The following is a 20000-nucleotide window of genomic DNA, read 5'->3' as shown; positions in this document are numbered from 1 at the left end:
ATAGTGGGGGGTGTGGGAGAGAAAGCACGCGATTGCGTGAGCTTACCGTGAACCAGGCCATTGTTGAATCATCGTACAGGACCACCCACTCTTCCGACCAGCGACTCCACAGCACTTGCTCTGTGGAAGAGAGGAAGAAAAGAAGTGAAGAAAATATGTAATTTCGATCACATTCTAAAGGACGCATGGGAAGAAAGGGCTGGTGGAGGAAATGTATGGTGAAAAGCATGTTTTTCTTCCTCCTTAGGACAGTAACGAGACGTTTGTGTATCTTTTCAACCGACCCCGTTCAACCGAACAATGGCTATCGCCCAGAAGGGGGGCGGGGGGGGCAGAGGAGGATTGAATCTATCACACGGGGAGCTAGAACCGAAAACAAAAGGGTATTGGCTACGAAAAGAAAGCAGCTTTTCTACAAAACAATGGCGTTGGGGTATCGATCGGACGCAAGACACTGGTGGTCTGGTGGGTGGTGGAAAACATAGAACTATCCAAGGTCCGCAAGGTTCGTTGTTGAAATATTCAATTAAGGAGAAGAGAGAAGGGTACTCGCATGGAGTGGGATGAACCCCCCCCCCCCCCCCCCAAGGGTTCGTCCTTTCATGGAGTGGAGAGTTTGCTTCACATTCACAATCACCGCCGGTTCGGTCACCGGTGAGGCGGCATTTGTTGTGCATCATTTTTATTGGACCAAAAAAAAAAACCATCATAAAGAAACTCCACTTTTGCTATTGTTAAGGGCAAGTGACGACGGGCAATTTGGAGGTGACTAGCTACCGAGGAACATCTGGCGGACACTCTAGGTCCTGGATTTTCGGGAAGGGACCAAGCCCTCGACCCTCTCTTGGGCATTTGCAGTCACTCTTTTCGATCAACCTCAAGGTCAAAGCTCGGTCAGCGGTACGACGACGTGCAAGATGTTTTATGTAAAAAGCCCCGCTCCGTACACGTTGCATAATGGGGTTTTGTATGCGGTAAGAGCGAGCGGCCGGACCGTTCGGTGAAACGTTCTCCATCTCCAACATCTCCATCGTCTGCCCAAAGGCTCATCAGCTTGCCACCGACTACTGCCAGTTTCTCATCAACACTTTGGCCGATTAGCTCCGGGGTGGCCAGCTGGGAGGCAGGTTGGCACTCGCTAGCGCCATAGTGCTGTGTTGGAGTAGAAATTTTTCGAAAATTACTTTTGCTGCTCGAGATTTAGACAAATTAAAATCATAACTTCTTCTGCCGAAACAACCTTTCTGAGGCCGGAGAAGCCCCTAAGGCTCTAGAGGGCCCGGGGTTCCGATCCGATGCTACTCCCTGGACGGTTCGCTCAACTTCCGCTTTCGGCAGCGCCGACGGTGGCGATGGTGGTGGTGGTGAAAAGCAGTTAGGTCTTGTTTAATTTCCTCCTCTGACCTCAACTCTTCATTCTTGACGCCCATCCGCTCCATGAATTTCCATGAATTTCCTCGCCACCACCCGCCCCCCAAGAGTGTCCCGAGGCCCTCCCGGACCGGTGGCCCGGTGCGAAAGTCAATTTTGAAGCTGCTTCTTCCTTGCGCTTTGCATTTTCCTTCTCTCTTTGAAGGTGCCACGTGAGAGCCCTCAGTCGGCACTCTCGCGGGAGTTTCGGGACGAACGATCGGCGGTGCTTTGTGGGTGTGTTCACGTTTACCTGATGTTTAATTAAATTTATTATCACTTCTCTCTCTCTCTCTCATCAGCCCGTCCCCGTGTCCGGTAAAGGTCCCAGCGCGGTGGATGCTGGGCGACACGGGCGCACTCCGAGCAAATCGATGATCGTGGTGGCTTCCTTTCCGTGGGAGTGAACGTCATTAGAACGAACGCTTGAAGCCATTCTTTTTGGGGAGGGGGGGGGGGGGGGTTGGGAAATGAAAATTGACACGGGTTTTATGGGACACGTCACCAAGGATGAGAGTGACGCGGTTTGCCTTGGTTTGGGTCAGGATTTTCATTGGATTTTCCCGAAGGATTTGAGCAGCTTTTTTACCCGTAATTCCGGTGACGGTCAGTAACAAACGAATGGAATGGAAATGAGGGATGAATAAGAAAAGAAGAAAGAAAGAGGAAGAGAAAGAGAAAAAAAAGGTAGCGCGGAAAGTCGAGTCCCTTAAGGGGCCACACGGAACGGCACTCATTAATCATAACAGCGGTGGATCGATCGATGATCCTAATGATGCCGGACACCGGGACAGGGAACCCAATCAAATGCACCAAGGATCGTCACTGCTTGGGTCCAGGCTGCTACTACGCGGGCAACGACCCGGTTCTGGTCCTGGTCCGTTCTGATGCAGAGTAGCCAGCGTGAACGAAGAAAGGAAATGGTGATGGACAAGAACCGGAGCATAAGAGTCGAATGGCGAATGGGGAGGAAGGGAAAGCACGAAAAGCACCGGGTACGTTGCGCTGACTGACCAAATCTGGCGTAAATCTACCACTGGCCGTGACGTGAAGCATCCACGAGGAGCACCATCAATCATGCTTAGGGGCGCACATAATTGCGCGCCACGGTGCGCTAGCATTGCCGCTGTCCAGCGCCTGGCCTTTGGCCGATGGTAACGTTGGTGCAGTTGGTTTGGTTTTCGCATTATTATAAATTATTTACAAGGTTAGGAAAGCTGTGTCTTCTTTGCGGTGGTTTTTGGGGGTTTTATAAAGAAATTAATTATCTGTTCAGAGAGCATTGCACAGAACCTTTGCAATTCTGGTTCTTTGATGATGTTCGCTCGACATTTACACTGGAAGTGCCTTTTAATATTTGGTTTTTGGCAAATTAATCTTTAAAATGATTATTTCACGTCAAAGATAAAGCACCAAGACCCAAAAACCATCAAGAAGCAGAAAATGCTTTACACAATAATTTTGTTCCCCACTCTAGACGGGGCAGAGGGGACTGAAAGTAAGCCGCAGGTATGTCAGGATGCTTTCACTTTCCGTTTGTCAATTAGCATTACAATTCATGGCACGCAACGATGAATATGATGATTGTTTCCATGCGCAGCCGCCCTCAATCTCGTTCTCGTTCTGTGTAAATGTGTAATGTTTTCCAAGTATAGCGCCGCGTTGTTCGCTGTCATGGACCTAAGGACATGTCTCACTTCTTTTGATTTTGTTGCCAAACAACGCCGCGTGAGGTGTAAGCTTCACTCTCACGAACCATCCTGGGAGCTAATGGAAGGGACACCTTTGCTCGTGCGATTCGCTCCGACAGATGGCCCACGTTGAGGCCCAACCATCAACCATCCATTCAGCGAAAGCACACGGGTGTGCATATCATTCATGACAAGCTTTCACTGCCAGCAGTCATCAGTCGCGGGATGATGGCTGGAATGAATATTGGATCGATCTTCAACACCACGACACGCGGCTGTCAGTCTTTGGCACATCACGGGAAGCCGGAATGGACGCTTAAAGAGGATTTGGACGCGTCAGACGCCATCCCATGCCGGTGACAATATTTACCAGAAATCGTATGGTCTGCAACGTTATGACAGGAGACAGGATTGCTTCGGCGACGTTCGCTCGCTCCATCAACAACATCGCGTCATCGATTGCGATTCTCGTCCGTTGCGGTTCCGTCGCCGTTGTCGTCGTCGTTCCGCTTCCAAGATACGGTGCCAAGTTCTGGGTCAATATTTGCCCCCCGTTCCCGTCCACTGTCCGGGTGCGTGATGGCGGATTTGCAAGAGTTTCGTTCGATCCCAGTCCGTTAGCGGCTGCCATCGTATCGACAATGCCGATAAAATAGTGAAGTTGATGAGAATCGAGCGAGCGGATTGGACGGCGCCGGTGCTGGGGCTGGGGCTGTGCTAACAGTGCGCCACCGGTCGGTAGAAGTTTTGCGAGCTGCGAGTCGCGAAGTGTACGAGTTAATTTCGACGCTTAGCCTAGCATAAATAGCGCTTCCGAGAAGCGCTCGTTCAATATCGTCACGGAGCGCACGGGTAAACAAAGGATTATTACGCCGAAGCGCCAGCACGCGCCCTTTGGTAGCGCCTAGGGACAAGCGCTTTTTGGGAAGCGATTCTCGCGGCCGCATTAGCAACTGGATAGTAAAGCGTCTGACTGATGTGTCGGCGACTGATTACAATGGACCCGTGGTCCCGTGGAGCGGTTGCGGTTCATAGTCAAACGACGTGATGCTCGCCATTTTGTTGGCGAGCTTAAGTAGCATCGGGGAGCAAGGGTGATGGGTTACGAAGAGTTTATGAGAGTTTGTGTGGCTCATGGAAGCCAATGAGAGGTGAATCCATAATCTACGCTGGATCAAGAGTAACTCTGAGCATTTGCATGATTGAAAGCGTCCGTCTGCACCGTACTTTACTGGAACTGATGAATTTTAGAAGCTGGTGCCTTTATAACGGGAATTACACGATTGTTTCGATGGGGAGTAGAAGCACAACGAACAGAAGTAGGATATCAATTAAAGCGATACAATATTACTGGCCTTTTCTGAACACTAAATGATATTCTCTGTAGATTCACTATAGCTCGTAACAAATCTTTTTCCATTTGATTGGGTGAATTTTGTGTTCTGTTCAGTTAGTTATAGCTTCGAAATAGTCGGTTAGTTTTGCTCATTATTATTAACATGGCAACGACATAAAGTTTACAGTACATAAATCAATACAGGAATGTCCTACTTCATTCTTCAAGCAAAACTGTAGCTATTTTATGAAAGAAAAAGAAAAATCATTACAGAAATAGAAAAGGAAATCTCGGATTTGGTCGCGACGATAGCTCCATTGCCCGATGATGGAGGCGCCGGGTAACCGGTACAATTGCATACTTTCAGGAGTTTGTAATAGAAATTAAAATGGTTAAATAACCCACGGATTTGAGATCCGTTATTTGACTCCATTATGTGGTTAATGCTGAAATATTGATGAAATGTTTCTTCATTTAATGTTGCGAACACTTTGAACACACAACATACAAATAATTACCAAACTTAACATATAAATCGCAGCATCGTCCGCGGTCTGCACAAAATAATTTGCGTGTGTTTGAGACCCTAAACCAGGGGTCAATATCAATAACAATATCTTGGATATTCGAGATTAAAACACTTTGCTGCCAATGTATAAAAACAGCAATAACTATATAACAAATCCATTCTGTTCCTATTATACTAGTTGCTTGTAACATTCGCCCAAATGTGAGCTCAATTTTCAACTAAATAAAAACATTCCTTCTCCACTATTAAATAGCTGCATAATTCGAAAAATGATAAGTAACATTGTTGACAGAAGTATCAACCAAAGACTCTTTTGCAAATTCATGCGAAGCACCCCAAAAAGATCAATCTAACTCCTAGGTATAGTGACACAACTACCAGAGAGACATTACTCGTGAGTCTGTCTGGACTTTTCGATAACTCTTTCACTGTCACCCATCGCTGCCAGTATCACTCCCAACGCAATGGAACGAGCACGCCAACACCGCGGGCACGTATCGGCCACCGTACCTTGGCCATGCCAAACGAAATCCATGCGAAGGTTTGCGTTCTGTGCTGCGTACATGGTTCAACTTTGCGACAATCAAATTATACCATAAACACCTTTCTCGCCCCGTGGGAGCTTCATGCTTCTCTTGGCGGGGGGGGGGGGGGGGGGGGTGGGAGAGGAAACACAAAACTCAATCTTCGCCGCTCCATTCGCGAGCGTGAGTTAGTGCTTGGTGGAGGCAAATGGATGGCTTTGTAAGCCATTGGGTGGTTGCTGGCAACAGCACCGTTTGCCTGCTGTTGCAAACCACGCGAACGAGCTGGTGCCGGGGGTGTGGTGTGGAGTAAATGATAATAGATCGCTCGGCTGTGCTTTATTCGCGAGAGTTCTTTCGTCTTCGCCGGTGGTCGCTCGAGCGTACATTGGTTGGTGTCTTACTTGTTGACTGGTCGAGAGTCGAAGAGATTCCTTTCACTACCGACACCAACTTCGCACGGAAGGTTAGGGCACAAGTTTATCCAGGCCGAAAAATGCAACTTGGTGAATCGAGTGTCGCAGAATGAAGTTCAACTCGATTGTGAGCTTCGCTTTTCGCACCCAAAACTGTCACTGGCACCGTGGCGCTTCATCATAATTTGCTTCACAGCCTAGACGGAATTTCAGACGCTTGGTAGATGCTGCTCGATTACCTGGAACGGTAGGAGAATTCTAAGGGTCGACCACCGTCACTCGACGTGAAGTCATGTTGCTGGATGCAAACTGACATGCAGCAGACTTTCAGCATTCAGGGCAGAAAGTTGCTTCCTCACTCGCAATGATGGAGTGCTGGTTTTGTCATTTTATCCGTTTATGTGATTCGTTTGCTGCCAAGGGAGTTCTATGTGATGCCAGCCGGAGTTTGGCGCAAATGGCGCATAATGGAACGGTAGATAGTGAGGCAGGTCAGTGAAGCCGATTGTGTTGCATTTCGTTGTCACAGGCGTTGTCGTCTCACATCACACTATGGCAAGAATGGAAAACGATGCCACGCCCAACCCATTTGTGACAACGTGACATGCACGATGCGCCTGTTGCTGCTGGTGGTGGCTGTTATTGATTAAATGTTATCCACATTGTAGAGTGCATTTCACGGAAAGACACCAACAACAATGATCTACATGCTACAACCATGTTCCATCACATAGAAAGCAAGAAGCGCGCCCGCGCACACATATGTGCAACCAGCAGCAGAGCGAAGAGTAGAGGACAACGGCAAAACGTCAAGAATATCGTCGGAACGATTCATCACGAACGAAACAGTGTCACGGTTTTCCCGCGTACTGCATATGGCGCCACTACGGATGAGTTGCCTTCTGGTCCTCCTGGGTCCGTGGGACTTTCCATTTTTAGCTCCACCAGAAGCGGCATCGTTCTCATTCGCCATTCCGTGGCAGTTGGCTTGGCTTGGCGGGATGTTTCGCATACGCGGGCCATTCTTCTTCGGGATAAAAATGGTGATTGATGGAATTGCTTCTGCTTTCTGCCAGCAGTACGAAGGTAGCCTGAGCCACGACCGAGGCAGAGAAAGGAGATTTACGGCGACTTTACGGTTACGGTTGGAGCACGCGAACAGCAAAAGCTGACCGAGCACAGGTCAGCATGGCTGGTCCACGAGCAACGGTATCATCATTCTTGTTGGTGTCCCTGGCACACCGGTGTCCGAGGATGAAGTTTGTGCAAAATTAATTTAAAATATGTTAAATGCGAATCGATGTATCGCACCCTATTTATCAGAGTTGTAGACACGTTTAAAAGGACACAATAATTCGTTTAAACAATCGCAGTTTCAAACACTTCTTACGGTGCACAACTATCACGGTCATCACTGTAAGGCTTAGAGTTCATGCTCAAAGACTGCCGGCGGCAAAGGCAAATTCCACATGTCACGCGTGGTATGTGCCGGTAGTTGTGCTCCCGAGGTCCCGAGTAGTCCTAGCTAAAGTTATTTCAATAATGGATTGAGTTATGGCAGCGCGACGCAAGATTCCATAAAGCTGGCAAGTAAATGCAGGGGAGGGGCGGGCATGATCTTAGGTGTTGGGAGTGTAGACGAGATACTTACTTCGGTAGCGTAGCAGGTAGCCTCCTTTGATCTGCTTCCCGACCGTCGCTGCGAGAGAAACAGGAAGGGAAGAAAAAAGTGATAAACATTAGTGTTTGCAAGGACTACAATGTGCCCCTGGGACAATGCGTAGTCAGTAAAGGTGTTGGATGAATTGTATTTCATTAAAATCGAGTTTGACGTGGCTTGAGAGTGTTCCTAGTATCCTTGAGCTGTGACACTCTTGGTGACTCTTTATTTATTTGGATTAAGTTTCAAGCAAATGCCTTGTTCTTATTCGAACGAACTGCCATTGGACGATTGTCAGTGAAGTTTTGACTCTTAACCGACGGCTTAAACGAATTACGCCAAAGGACGTTTCAGAATTCGCTGGAAAATGCGAACATGCGAACTGGATTATTCGGAAGCGTTCTCATTGGCACTCTTGAGACTTGGCATCCCGGAATCGGCTGTTTATCGTCACTGGAAAACTCAAACAAAGTGGTGCATCATGACCATCATGGTGAAAGTTTCGTGGAAAACAAATTCGTTTATCGTTGAGCTTGGCTGTGTTATGCTACGGCTTATGCCATTAAGCCGAGGGGATCGTAAACCTGTTTTCGATATGCGCTGCTATCGCAGAAACTCAAACATCTGTTTTAAGTCATTGTTGGGAGTTCAGAAGCAGTTGCAGTTTTAACGAAATGATGAGAGACTGGGACTCGTCGGGGTTATGTGGAAAATATGGTCTGAAAGCAAACAAGAATCAACAATACACGCGCAACATCGATGGAGGCGCATCGTATTCCCGTAAAACGCCCGATTGCGTTTGAAAAACAAGCAACAGAACGGTTTACGAAGTGGAAATGAATTAGATAAATCAGACAGACGAGACGAAATTATGCGTTTTATTGTGAAGAAATCGGCCGAACTCGGACTGCTTTTTGCTAGCTGTCACGCGAATAAGATAGAAACCACTGACTCCGGTTTCCCGCATCACCCAGACCGAAACAAATTCTTTCGTTTGTGAATGAAGATATGACGAGCCGTAGTCAGCACGGTGCCCGGTATGGGAAATGAAAAATGAGAATCCGTTACCCGAGTCAGTAAATCACCAAAGCCACAAACAATCTCATTAAAGTTTGTACCGTTCCCTTTAAGCCCCGTCGGCTTTGGGGACGCTGTCACTGACACAGGCGATGGCAAGGGCGACGAGCGAAAAGGAAGGCAGAAAAACGACGAGCAACGACGCAACGAAAATAATAATAAAATAGACCGGTACCAAACGAAATGGATCACGTCAGCGACACGGTAAAACCCAAGCAGCGCGCGCGGCGAAATGGCGTGTTATTTACGGTGCACGCGCGAAACGAGAAAACAAAAGGAAGGGAGAAAGGATCGGAGGGAGGGGAAAAATCGCGAAACTACCTACGGGAAATCCGTCGACCGCAAACGCCAAATGCTGAGTGAAATTCCGGTGGTCAACCTTGGTTCGCTGCTTCATCAGGGCGGTGGTAGCGGTGGTGGTTGCGGCGGATTGGCGTAAAGGCCGACGGGCCACCCGTTTTTGGGGACATATCGTTTCGTCACGCAGGCCTGTTGGACCTTTCGTCGTTTGATGGAGAGGACGCTGACACTTTTTTTTGTCGGACCAAACGCGTACGCGGTTGGTTGCTGTACGTTTGTTTTGTAATGTTTTCATTACGTAAATCGCCACATGCTGGAGGCGGTGTTGGAGATGAAAACGTTCTGTGCTGTTTCCCGGACGCTCGACAGCCTGGAGGTTGCTGTGCGATTTCCATTAATTAGATTCAAAACTTTCATGCATTTTTTAGGTCATCCCCTGGCGTCATCCATCCCGTGTAGAGGTTTGCGCACTGAATACAGCAACACGCTTTCGGCAGTACATTAGGTCACGGAGTTAAGAGACAGTTCTTGGAATAATAGATGGTGTGGTGGAAATCTAAATTTAGCATGATAATTGAAATGTTGATTTATGAATGTTTTTCTTAGAATTCATAAACCAACATATCGCGCATGCTTGGCAGCTCAGATAATGGTATTTTTCTGATAAATCTAAACATGTTAAAAAAACAGATTCTGTTTCAATGCGCATTCATTTCGGAGCATCTGAATCGTCCACCGGTGTGTATGCTTGGCAACGTGGGTGTTTTATGGTCCGATGAGCTGGTTAGAAGCGGCTGGTCTTCTCATAAAAGAGGGCCCAGCGACTAATTCCAGCAAATGTAAATGTCAGCACAGTTGCGGCTTATTTGGAGCGAATTGGCCTAATTTTTGCATGTGGGAGTTTTTGGTGCGGGTTGTGAAATGCTTTATATAAGAAGACTGTTTCATTTAAAGGTCAATCAACTCCAAAGAAGCGTACTTTCTAATCAGAAGTAGCTGGTAAGATATTTTGGAAAACGATTACAGCCGTCACGGTTTGTGAATGCAAGAGGCATTAAACGCTCGATTTGATTTGCGATAGCAAAAGGAGCTCACGTAACGGTTGAGCAAGATATTGTTTTTATTTGGCGTTTATTGCTAAAAAGAATTGGACATGAAGTGTGAGTTATATTCGAAAAAGAGAAAAGTTGAAATCACAAATTATGAATTAATCAAAAAAAGGATAATAAAAGAAGTTGAGTGAAGATTGCTGTCATGTGTTGCAATCGCTGGTATTGGTCGTCGCAAAAAAGAGGTAGCAATATTTGCTAAATTGTTTAACAAAACTATCATGGTAAGTGGAGTTTTCTGTCTAAATGAAATATCAAAATGATTTCTGTTCCAAGTGAAGAAATAAACGATTTCTGGATCGATCAGCATCAGTGTGCAATAACCTAGGGTCTTAAATTATAAATAAACATTTTGGGGCATTTTGAGCTCCTTTTCATCTCCATTATCGTGTCCAACAGAAATCTTATATGATACGTGATCGTCATGACTAACAATGATTGTCCGCCGGTCCTATCGGCCCTTGGATTGATTCAAAGAATAGCGATATTCGATCGTGTGCTGGCTAGGACTCGATTCGTGAAAGAACGGCTTGTGAGAATACTATCAATTAATGCAAATCCCTTATTAACATTCGAGTGCAGCAGTAATGGACGATCAAACCACACGTCGCATTCGAAATGGTTCTGTCATTTTCATAAAGAACCATGTTTTTACCTAATGCTGTCTTGATTGAGAACTGTTCACAAACATCTGGAAACCCATTCGCTTCAGTTTCCCCCCTAGTTCATGTGGCACTTGCAGCACAATAAATGCAATCTACCTAAATGAGCGTCACCATGATCAGGGAATGCACTGAAGCCTGGAATGGCAGCACAGCAACTATCCGTTACCGTTATACGGTCCCTTCCCTGGTCACATCTTTCACTTCGCAAACGAACTAGGTGCAATTTCGTTTATTGGAGAAAATTTTATTCTATCCCGAAAGGCGAGCGGCGGCTGGCTGGCTGGCTAGCTGGTACAGCAGGTAACGAACTGGAAGCTTCGTGGAGTGGAGGAAAAAAAGGAAATAATCCAATTTGGACCGGTCCTCGAAGGGTTTTTCGGGGAGAGTGGGGAGAAAAAACTATTTGCGATGCGATGGTGTGGTCCGCTCTCCAGCAGCTGGTGGCAAATAGGGAACGACTATATCCGAGCTCGTGATGGAAAGCTCATCAACGGTAATTGCGTGTTGAGTCTGTGTCTAAGTGTGTGAGCTCCATCGTTGCTTCAGCGCAGAAGGTAAAAGTACTTTAGTTTAGGTCCAATGCCGGCAGCTACTCGGAGTGCTTTGTAAATATTCATCAATCCGAAACTGGAGCAACTATCGATTATATGAAGTACTAAAACACATCAATAAGTCATGTATAAAATAGGAATGATATTTTAGATGTTAAGTGAATCAATAATATAGTAATCGTATATAACCGTATATAATAATGTTGTTGAGTCTTCCACAATGAAAACTATTTTTAATACTTACAATTGCATGTTTTACAGGTTACTGAAATGAGAAAAAGGACGATAAAAAGGTAAATATTAAATTCCAGAACCTGAACCAGAACATAATAATGGCGAACTATGATGATACGTCGTAAAAGAGGGGTTCGGGAAATAATTGCGCTTGCTGTCTGCCGATGCCGACAGACACACTCGGTGATACAAACAGCGGAATGGTGAAAGATACAAATGTTCCCCAGCAATTCTCATAAAAATCAGGCCGAATTGTCGACGATGGTAATTAAATCTTCAAACTTTTGCCCAGAAACTCATCGTTCGCCATGAGTCTGCTGGTGCTGGGCTGGTGTTTCGTTCGTGTTCGGCCATGCAATGGGCAGAAATTGGAAGTTGATAGGTGGAGCGCGGGTGAAACTGTCCCCCCTTTCCCCTCTAGCATCCCACAGGATCCCATGCCATTGCTCCCGAAAAGGGTACCGCACTCTGTACAGTTTTACGGATCGGCGACCTGATGTCTGGTCCTAGGACCAACGGGAAATGTGTGCTATCATAACACCGGCACAGATAGGAAAACGTGGCACGAGCCGAATGCAAATAAGGCTCCGGAGGAGCGGGAGTGCAATGAGACTGAAGCCAGCGAGGCGGCCATAAAAAAGCCCCCGGGTCCATCATAACACATATCGTCGACGTCGTTTCGTCTCCGTAATAGTTTTATGCGGCGGCGGCGGCGGTGGCTGCCGCTTTGAGGAACTTTGGTCGCTCCGATGCTGACGATGCTTGGTCGATGCTTTGCAGATATCATGCTAATTTTTAAAAGTTGAGTGAATTCGTTACCGCTACCTTCAGCTCATTGTTGCGCAGGAACTTTTGTGCACTCGAAATGAGGAAAGTTTGCCCGACTGGCTGAATGTTTCGAGTGCCACTTCTTCACTAAAAATCTACCATTTGACGCGGAGATGGCCTTTCTGGGAGAGGGTGAAGTAGCTAAGTTAATTATGAAGAAATAAATGAGCATCATAGGCTCGCAGAAAGATAATTGATGCCAGTCAGCAATAATTAATATTATTTAAATTTAGAGTCCCCAAAGTCCTTGCTTGATGAATCGTTAAGTCGTAGATCGCACATAAAATATTCTAGATTGAAACCTGGTTTCAACCATCTCGGTGAATACATTCTGATATAGATTTTTCCAACTCACAGCCGCGTTCTGTCGTGCGGTACGTGCCGCGTGGGTTTCTGGCTTAATTCCGCTCCTCCTTGGCATGCCCGTCGATAGACGCAATGCTAGAGAACCGTACGCCAGCCGGGCCCAGGGGAATTTTCGCAAATTTTCACACACTGAAACACACACGGCTACGGAAAAATGTCCGGACCGGCGGACGTATTATTTCGCGCGCGCACATGTTACTAATCAGAATGCGTGTGCGTGTGGTAAACTGTCAAGGGAAAAACGTGACAGTTTGCATAATTTTCACCTCGCTTGCTTTCCGGTTGCCGGTGCTTGGAGCAACACTGAGCCAACGGCGCGAAAGTGTTGTGCTGCGAAGAGCTTAACAACCGTTTGCTCGAGCCGCTGGGCAGGTTTTTGGGGTGCGACAAATTTCTAACGCGCTCGCGCCGAGGGCATTCGAGCTGGCCGTAAACAGTGGGCCCACAGTGTTTAAGTATTCAGAACAGGCGATGGGTATCATTTTGAAAATGGTTTGTGCCAGTGCCAGTGTGTAGCCTTTTTGGGTTCTTTGCATGCGCGCCTTCATGTTTCAACGCCTCGAGAAGGAGCGCGCCTCGGGAAATGGCAAAAGGAACGCGCTCTCCAGCTCGTCGCGCTCGCAGCACGCGCCTTGGGACCAGCAACGGAAGCTACCCGTTCGGTCGCTTCGAAAAGGATGAAGGAGGTCCGGGGAATTCTTCGGTAAATGTTCCCGCTCCGTCTTGCGCCCGGTGCGCCGGAGGAAAACGGGGAAGCAAAACGATGGAAGAAATAATAATAACAAGTCCCGAAGACCAGAATCACATAATAACGTATTCCAAGATGACTTTCACTCACAATCTTAAAAGGGGGCGGGCGAGCGGGCGGGTGGACGGGCAACGGGTGAAGGTCACGCTCAAAATTTATACCCAAGGTTAAAGCGGAACGATTCGACAGTGGCCGGCCCTCGAAGAAGCTCAAAATGTTGCCATTACTTTGCTACAACATAAACTCTTGCCACCGTGGCTGCCACTTCTTTGGCGATGCTAGAAAAAGGGTGTTTGTTTGTTTCGTTGGTGAATGGTGAAATGGAAAATGGAAGTTAGCAACTAGAGCGACGCAGCTCGCAGCTTTCCTGCTGGAGAGGAATGCTTGTCCTATCCCTGCCATGCAGCGTCCGAGATGAGAAGGGGTGCTTTCTGTTGGATTGGAAACAAGGCGTACAAATGAACCTATTCTGGAAAAGGGCCTCTTGCTCGGAAGGGCGTTTCTATTCGAGAGTATTAACCGGCTGCAACTGTGACCCTTAAGTGTGCATGTTTTCATGTGTGACCGGAGATGTTGTTTTCTTTGGCTATACAAAAACACACCGAGTGAGATAAAAATGTGGAGCAAAATAGTCATTTCGTCGTAATTAAAATTTCAAAAATATGTTAGAAGTTGATGGAAAAGTACGTTCATTAAACAAATTAGGAGGGTTGGTTCGCATAAGGCCAGACTCACGATTCACTTTCAATAAAAATAGTGTCGGATAAATGTCTAAATGTGTTTTTTGTAAGCTAACGGCTCTCGGAGCTCTCAGATAACGGGATGTTATCTGGTTGTCTTTTTCGATTATTTATATCTAGATATCTATTATTAATGTAACTACATAATGATTTACGCAGCTTTTCCAGTTAGTGCACGCTATTGATCAATTTTAGTGAGCAATTTAATCCAGCATTTTTTAACGTCTACACCTTCCATAGTCAAGTAGATACTCTTATTCAATTTTCGAGAGATAATTGTCCAATGAGTAGATATATTTTCATACTGAGGCTCGTTTTGACAACTGTGGCAGCATGTTTAGTCCAGAAAACATAGAGTCGATTTTATGAGATGTGTGCGCCCCAGTAAATGGAATGAGGTGAATCTACAGACACTCTTCGCATTATATGTTTGATTCTATTGCCTTGTTTATTGCAGTCAATTGTTTGAATGGAGTAAATACATGAAGGATTTCCTGATCTTTTCAGTGGTGAAAACGAGCTCAAATTTATTTATGAGTTGAAGAGTCTTTAGAATTCCCCCAACAAATGGCCACCTTTTTTTATTAAACTTTCTGCTTGATTGCATACAGCATACCCAAATTACAATAACCTTCTCTGATACCAATTTTGAAAATGGTATTTTGCAGAAAGTCTAAGAGTTTTGTTTTTTTTTTAAATTGTTATCTTTTCTTTCCACTTAAGCTTTCTATCGTGAGTTTAATTGTAACGCGTACGGTGATCTATCGGAGCATCTATTATTGGTTCATCATTCAGAGTTGTTGTACTTATTTTTTAAATTTTTATCATTTCACTATTTAGATACTTCCGTGCATAAAGGATGTATTGTGGAAAATGAATCTTCTTCTCTTTGTTTCAAAGCAGCTCAAATTATGTAAAGCGCATATAAACGCTCACTTTAAACAATCGGATTCGTAACAAAATGCTATCAGACCCCACAGTCCATAAGACGGCATCTAAAACATTTATTCTGTTACATTTGCTATTTATAAATTAAAATGGTTTATACAATTCTATCAATTTCATTTCACTGTCCACTGGCAGCTCGATGAGAGAGATGTCTACGTTTCTATTCCTTAGTTCTGGGAAGGAATACGCAATGAAACAACTATGACCCGTAAGGTTTGCGCAGTCGTAAGCATTTCTATTCATTAAAAATCGATTCCACCCGAAGCGTTGGCCACGTGCCACGTGCTATTCAATTTCCACTTATCCCCGAGATAACCCCGAGTGGTGATAGTCGGCCGGGAGGTAGGAACCGTTCTTACCGACATCCTGATTGACATGATAAGCCTAAGCGATTCATCTAGGACCCGTGAGGGGGTGGGGGGAGGGGCAAAATTTGAGGCAGCATCCGAAACACCGAATACCGGAACACTGACAGTGGTGTACGTGCACAAGACCGACCACCCGAGACCGGCCTCCAATCGCACACGGTGGTTCATTAGCATATCGAGCCACCGGCCACAAGCACAATCTTGTGAAGCGCTGCTCGAGGCGAAGTGCTGCTCGGGTACTTCTGGTACGAAAACTGCCCTTTGTAAAGCAATGTTCGGTCAGCGTTTGTTTGTCAGCCCGGACCGGCCACGGTGCTCTAGCCACTCTGGAGTGCTCTGGAACGTCACTCGAGACAACAATGACCAAATGCTGAGAGCCACATTTCAGTGGACATGCCCGTGATTCCATCGTACCGAGCTCGATCGATCGAACGACGTTCCGTTCCCTGAAGGGGAAAAGTTCATTATCAATCCCACACCCTTGCTCACACACATTGGGGCGGTTCCAGGCAGCTAATTGACTTCTGGATCTGGTGGGAAGCCAGAGGAAAATGGTTTTAGATTTTCCGAACGCTCAAAACATGCTGTACTTTCGGTGTGTGCTCGTTGTGAAGTGTTAGTTGAAGCACCAATCATCTGAGCAGAGTAACTTCTCTGGCCCAGATAGTGGCTACGCCGTCACCTGGTCGGTATGGATACAGTTTCGGTGTCCGGATAGTACGATGAAACGAAACGCTGCAAACGCTTTGATCGTAAGGGGCGAATGTAATTACTTCGATTTGAAGTCACTCATCCGGCAGGGCGTGTCCGTGAAGGTGAAATCGGATCCACTCTCCATCCCTGAATCAACCGAACGTCCCTCACGCCAGGGGTACGAAACGATTCATCAATATTGAAGATAGATTTGTCTCGCTACTTAACACCCTCGAACCAGTCAGGCATCTAACGGTATGCTGCTCCTTGCGGAGTGTATCGTTGTTAGCCCCTTTTCATCACCTTGCTTCTGTTACAGATCTGTCCGATTGGTCTGTTTAAAGGCTTTGTTTTGAGCTCTTTCATTCGCATTTCAACCGTATTTCCATCGATTGAACAGTTTGTTTGGCCAGGGTAGTGCTTTTCCCTCGCAAAATGAGACTAATGCCACGTTATCGAATATCCTCCGTCGTGCGTGCGCTCTCGCAATGGTGTGGCCGAAGAAGACGATGCTTGCATTTGACAGGTTACCGTTGTTTCGATCGGTTATGTAATGGTTATTATGGGCGAAGAAGGGCATCTTGCATCACCGCCAGCAACAATCGTTTTCGGACGAATCGAAAAGACACCGAAGCACCGAAGTAAGTGCTACGACGTAACAGAACGTGTTGAAGCTCTCATGAAGTAGGTCACCCGGAACGAACGAAGACGATAATCGAACGAGCTCCTTGACCACAATTCGTTTCGTATTTCTAGATGGGCATGCAAATCCTACCGTTGCAACAACAAGATTCAACCGACAGTACTGAGTCGCCTGGCCTCTCTGTGAGGCCCTTTTGTGGTCACTGTTACTTGGTGTTTCCATTCCGACCCTCGACGATCGGGTAGAGAGCTTGACGCACAAACGACACAGCATACAGCACAGCAACATAGCCATTGAAAGTCGTCGAAGCGTAAAATGAGCGACAATGAAGGACACTTTTGCTTTTCGCCAAGATATGCTCTTCATCCATCCATGAGCACGGTGCTGCGAATCCGGTGATCATCGGTCATTCCCTTTTCGCTCCCTTTTTCCCTTTGCTTTCCGTGCCCCGTGTCGGGCTTGTTCACATAATGGAAAAGACAGAAAAGGACCGCCTTTGTGCCGGTGTGCTGCTGCTGCTCGGAAGCACTATTGGTAACAAGTTTTCTTGCCTGCAGGGTGCATGCCAGCTCCTGCCAGCTCGTTCTGCCAGCGGTAGCGAATGCAACCATCCGGAAGTAGGTCAGCTGGATAGAGCAGCAGCTGCGGCAGTAGCAGCAGCCAACCAAACACAAAAAAAAATCCGGGAAAACCCCAGGATCTCTCGGATACAAAACTTTCCCTTTATCAAAGCAGTGCGACGAAGGAAGCGAAACGGATCGATGGGATCGTGGGGAGGGGAGTTTTGTGGGTTCGGTAACGTACAGCTTGCAGCGTGCAGCGTGAGATAATAGGAAACACCACAGGCCACAGCCACACGGGCAGCGGCAGCACGGAGCTTCGAATTGTTGGGCTTGGTGGGCGTTCTGAAAGGATTTCGATGTAAAACCTGTCAATCAGGATCAGACCAGCGCACACAAGCACTCACATTGAGAACGGTCGAGTTCAGAGAGAGAGAGAGAGTCACTCATTTGCTGGGAAATTATTCCACCACAATCAATCCATTCAGCGAGGGAATTCTTCTCAGAAGTAGAAGAAAGTTCGCACGGAATCAACGGTGACTTCCTCCCATTTGGTGACTTCTCAAACTGGAGGACGGTCTCGAAAAGCAGTGTTTCGGTTGAATTGTTTCCAGTAATGAGCAGTGAATTGCCAGTAATGAGCCGTGAAGAGTGCGACTCTTGGACCCCAAGCCCGAGAAGCTCGAGTGCTGGCGAAGAGCGCATTGAAAGGTCCTTGATTAATTTTCTATTCTTTGGTGTCCAAGTCAGGAATGGCAAAGAGCGAAACAATACCAGCGACTGGAAGTTCCGCCAATGTATGCGCTTGATTTCTTGAGCAACTTTGTGTCGTGGCTTTGAGTTTGCATGTCGGTAAACGTTGCTGCTGCTGCTGCTGCTGCTGCTGCTGCTGCTGCTGCTGCTGGGAGCCTTCGTTGGTGGACAGTAACGTGCTGCGATTGTTCGTGGAAGTGAAGTTTGTTTTGTTTTGAATGTTACTTGTTTCAACAAAGTTTCATTTTACTTTCCGGCTACGATTCAGAAAGTTGAGATAGTTGAGTTAACCACTGCATTCAATGACAAAATACATTCATCAATCGACTATTGTGTGCATTAGTACATGAGGATTTCTACGTTTCAAAATATTGCTTTATAATCTTAAATCAATGAGTAAAAGTAATAAAACCCATATTATCATAAGGATGAATTTTACCCCTAAAATACAGCGAAATCATAAAGATAGATATGCGATGCCGCACAAAACAACGATGGCCAGCGTTGAAGCATAAGCCTATGCAATAACCATGCCTGCCCTCCCGTTCTTAGGTTCAACGGGGCAATAATATTCCCGAATTTTACGGAGCTTGTAAACCCTCACCCACCGTGCTGACTCACGCCGATTATCTTAGGCATTGGCCAGTAGTAGCGGGGCGAGTGAACAACATTTTGCTTCTACCCACAACAAACCAGCAACACCAAGGTCTGTGGTCCGAGGGATACGCGGTTTGCGCGCGGTTGACCGAAATGACGATCATTTTCCGAGCACCACATAACATATCACACCGTACACGGTCACGGCCTGCTGTGTGGCTGTGTATTTTCGGTTGAAGTAAAGTTGAAACACCAGAAAAATTGCTCCTTGATTATACAGCCCATCGGAGGATGCCGTTGTAAAAATCAACGCGATCGTAAAAACGAAAGTTTGCTAGGTTTGTCCGCGCGGTCAAAAACACATCCAACCACTCGCACACACCCATGCACACAGAAACACAGACGAGACCCCGTCGTTGGCGACCACCGTGCGTGGGAGTTCTGGTAAGCAAGATAGGTAATGTACTAGCACTGGAATGTTTCTGTGTTTTTTTTCTTCTTCTTTGGTATACGAGAAGCATTTTATAAACGCTGGCAAAAGTTTACCCCGGCCCCTTGTTTTGAGTTTAAAAGCCAACCGACCCAACCCAAGGGCAATTTCGGCGGGTATAAGCAATGTGACCTGTGGTGGATCTGTAATAAGGGAATATAAAAGTCGCATCTTTTTATCATCATAAAAGTGATGAGTGTTTTAAGAACGTAGCAGAAATTTGTTATTGTGCCTTTGAGAGATATTGTGCAACATCACACATCCAAAGCGAGTCAGAAAGGAATTCAATTGCATTTCAAATGAGAGCTTCAGATCGTGTCGTAAGTTATTGTTGGCGAGGTTTTAGTATATCGTGAACAGAATATAATTGTTCGTCGTTGGTGCGCTTCAGTTTCTTTAACTTTTAAACGCAATGAAGATAACAAGTACTTAGTTTAAATAAGATGTGCAATGTGTGCAATTGCGTTTGTAATGCGCATCAAGAAGAGCTCTTCTTTTAGATCAGGGAATCGGGGATTAAACGGACTGTCGTAGTTAACCAAACACGGTGAGGCAAAAAAACTGTACAATTAAAACGCCATATCTCTTTCATTTTCGTTTGTATTTTATTGAGTAAAACCGCATAAGCCAGGTTGATAATGGGTTGAGATACGATAACAGGCAAATTTTCGCATTCCTCGCTTATTTTTATACGGTGGATCTGAGACAAATCAGCAAATTCATCTGCCAAATCTTCATTGTATTAGAAGCTTCATTGTAGTCCT

The 20000-nt window shown here is 46.2% G+C and overlaps 1 protein-coding gene across 1 annotated transcript in view; it reads right to left on the bottom strand.

Moving 5' to 3' along the window:
• Positions 1 to 20000, bottom strand: part of LOC126570919 (uncharacterized) — a 44725-nt gene that overhangs the window by 20343 nt on the left and 4382 nt on the right. The window contains exons 2-4 of the mRNA XM_050229025.1: positions 11513 to 11533; positions 7558 to 7605; positions 47 to 120 (exon numbers count right to left, since the gene is read on the bottom strand). Coding sequence (XP_050084982.1) covers positions 47 to 120; positions 7558 to 7605; positions 11513 to 11533 — 143 coding nt within the window. The remainder of the gene's footprint in view (positions 1 to 46; positions 121 to 7557; positions 7606 to 11512; positions 11534 to 20000) is intronic.

The sequence above is a fragment of the Anopheles aquasalis genome, chromosome 2, assembly GCF_943734665.1.
Source record: "Anopheles aquasalis chromosome 2, idAnoAquaMG_Q_19, whole genome shotgun sequence".
NCBI lineage: Eukaryota > Metazoa > Arthropoda > Insecta > Diptera > Culicidae > Anopheles > Anopheles aquasalis.
Note: the sequence above shows the minus strand (reverse complement) of the source record. Positions and strands in the feature narration are given on the sequence as shown.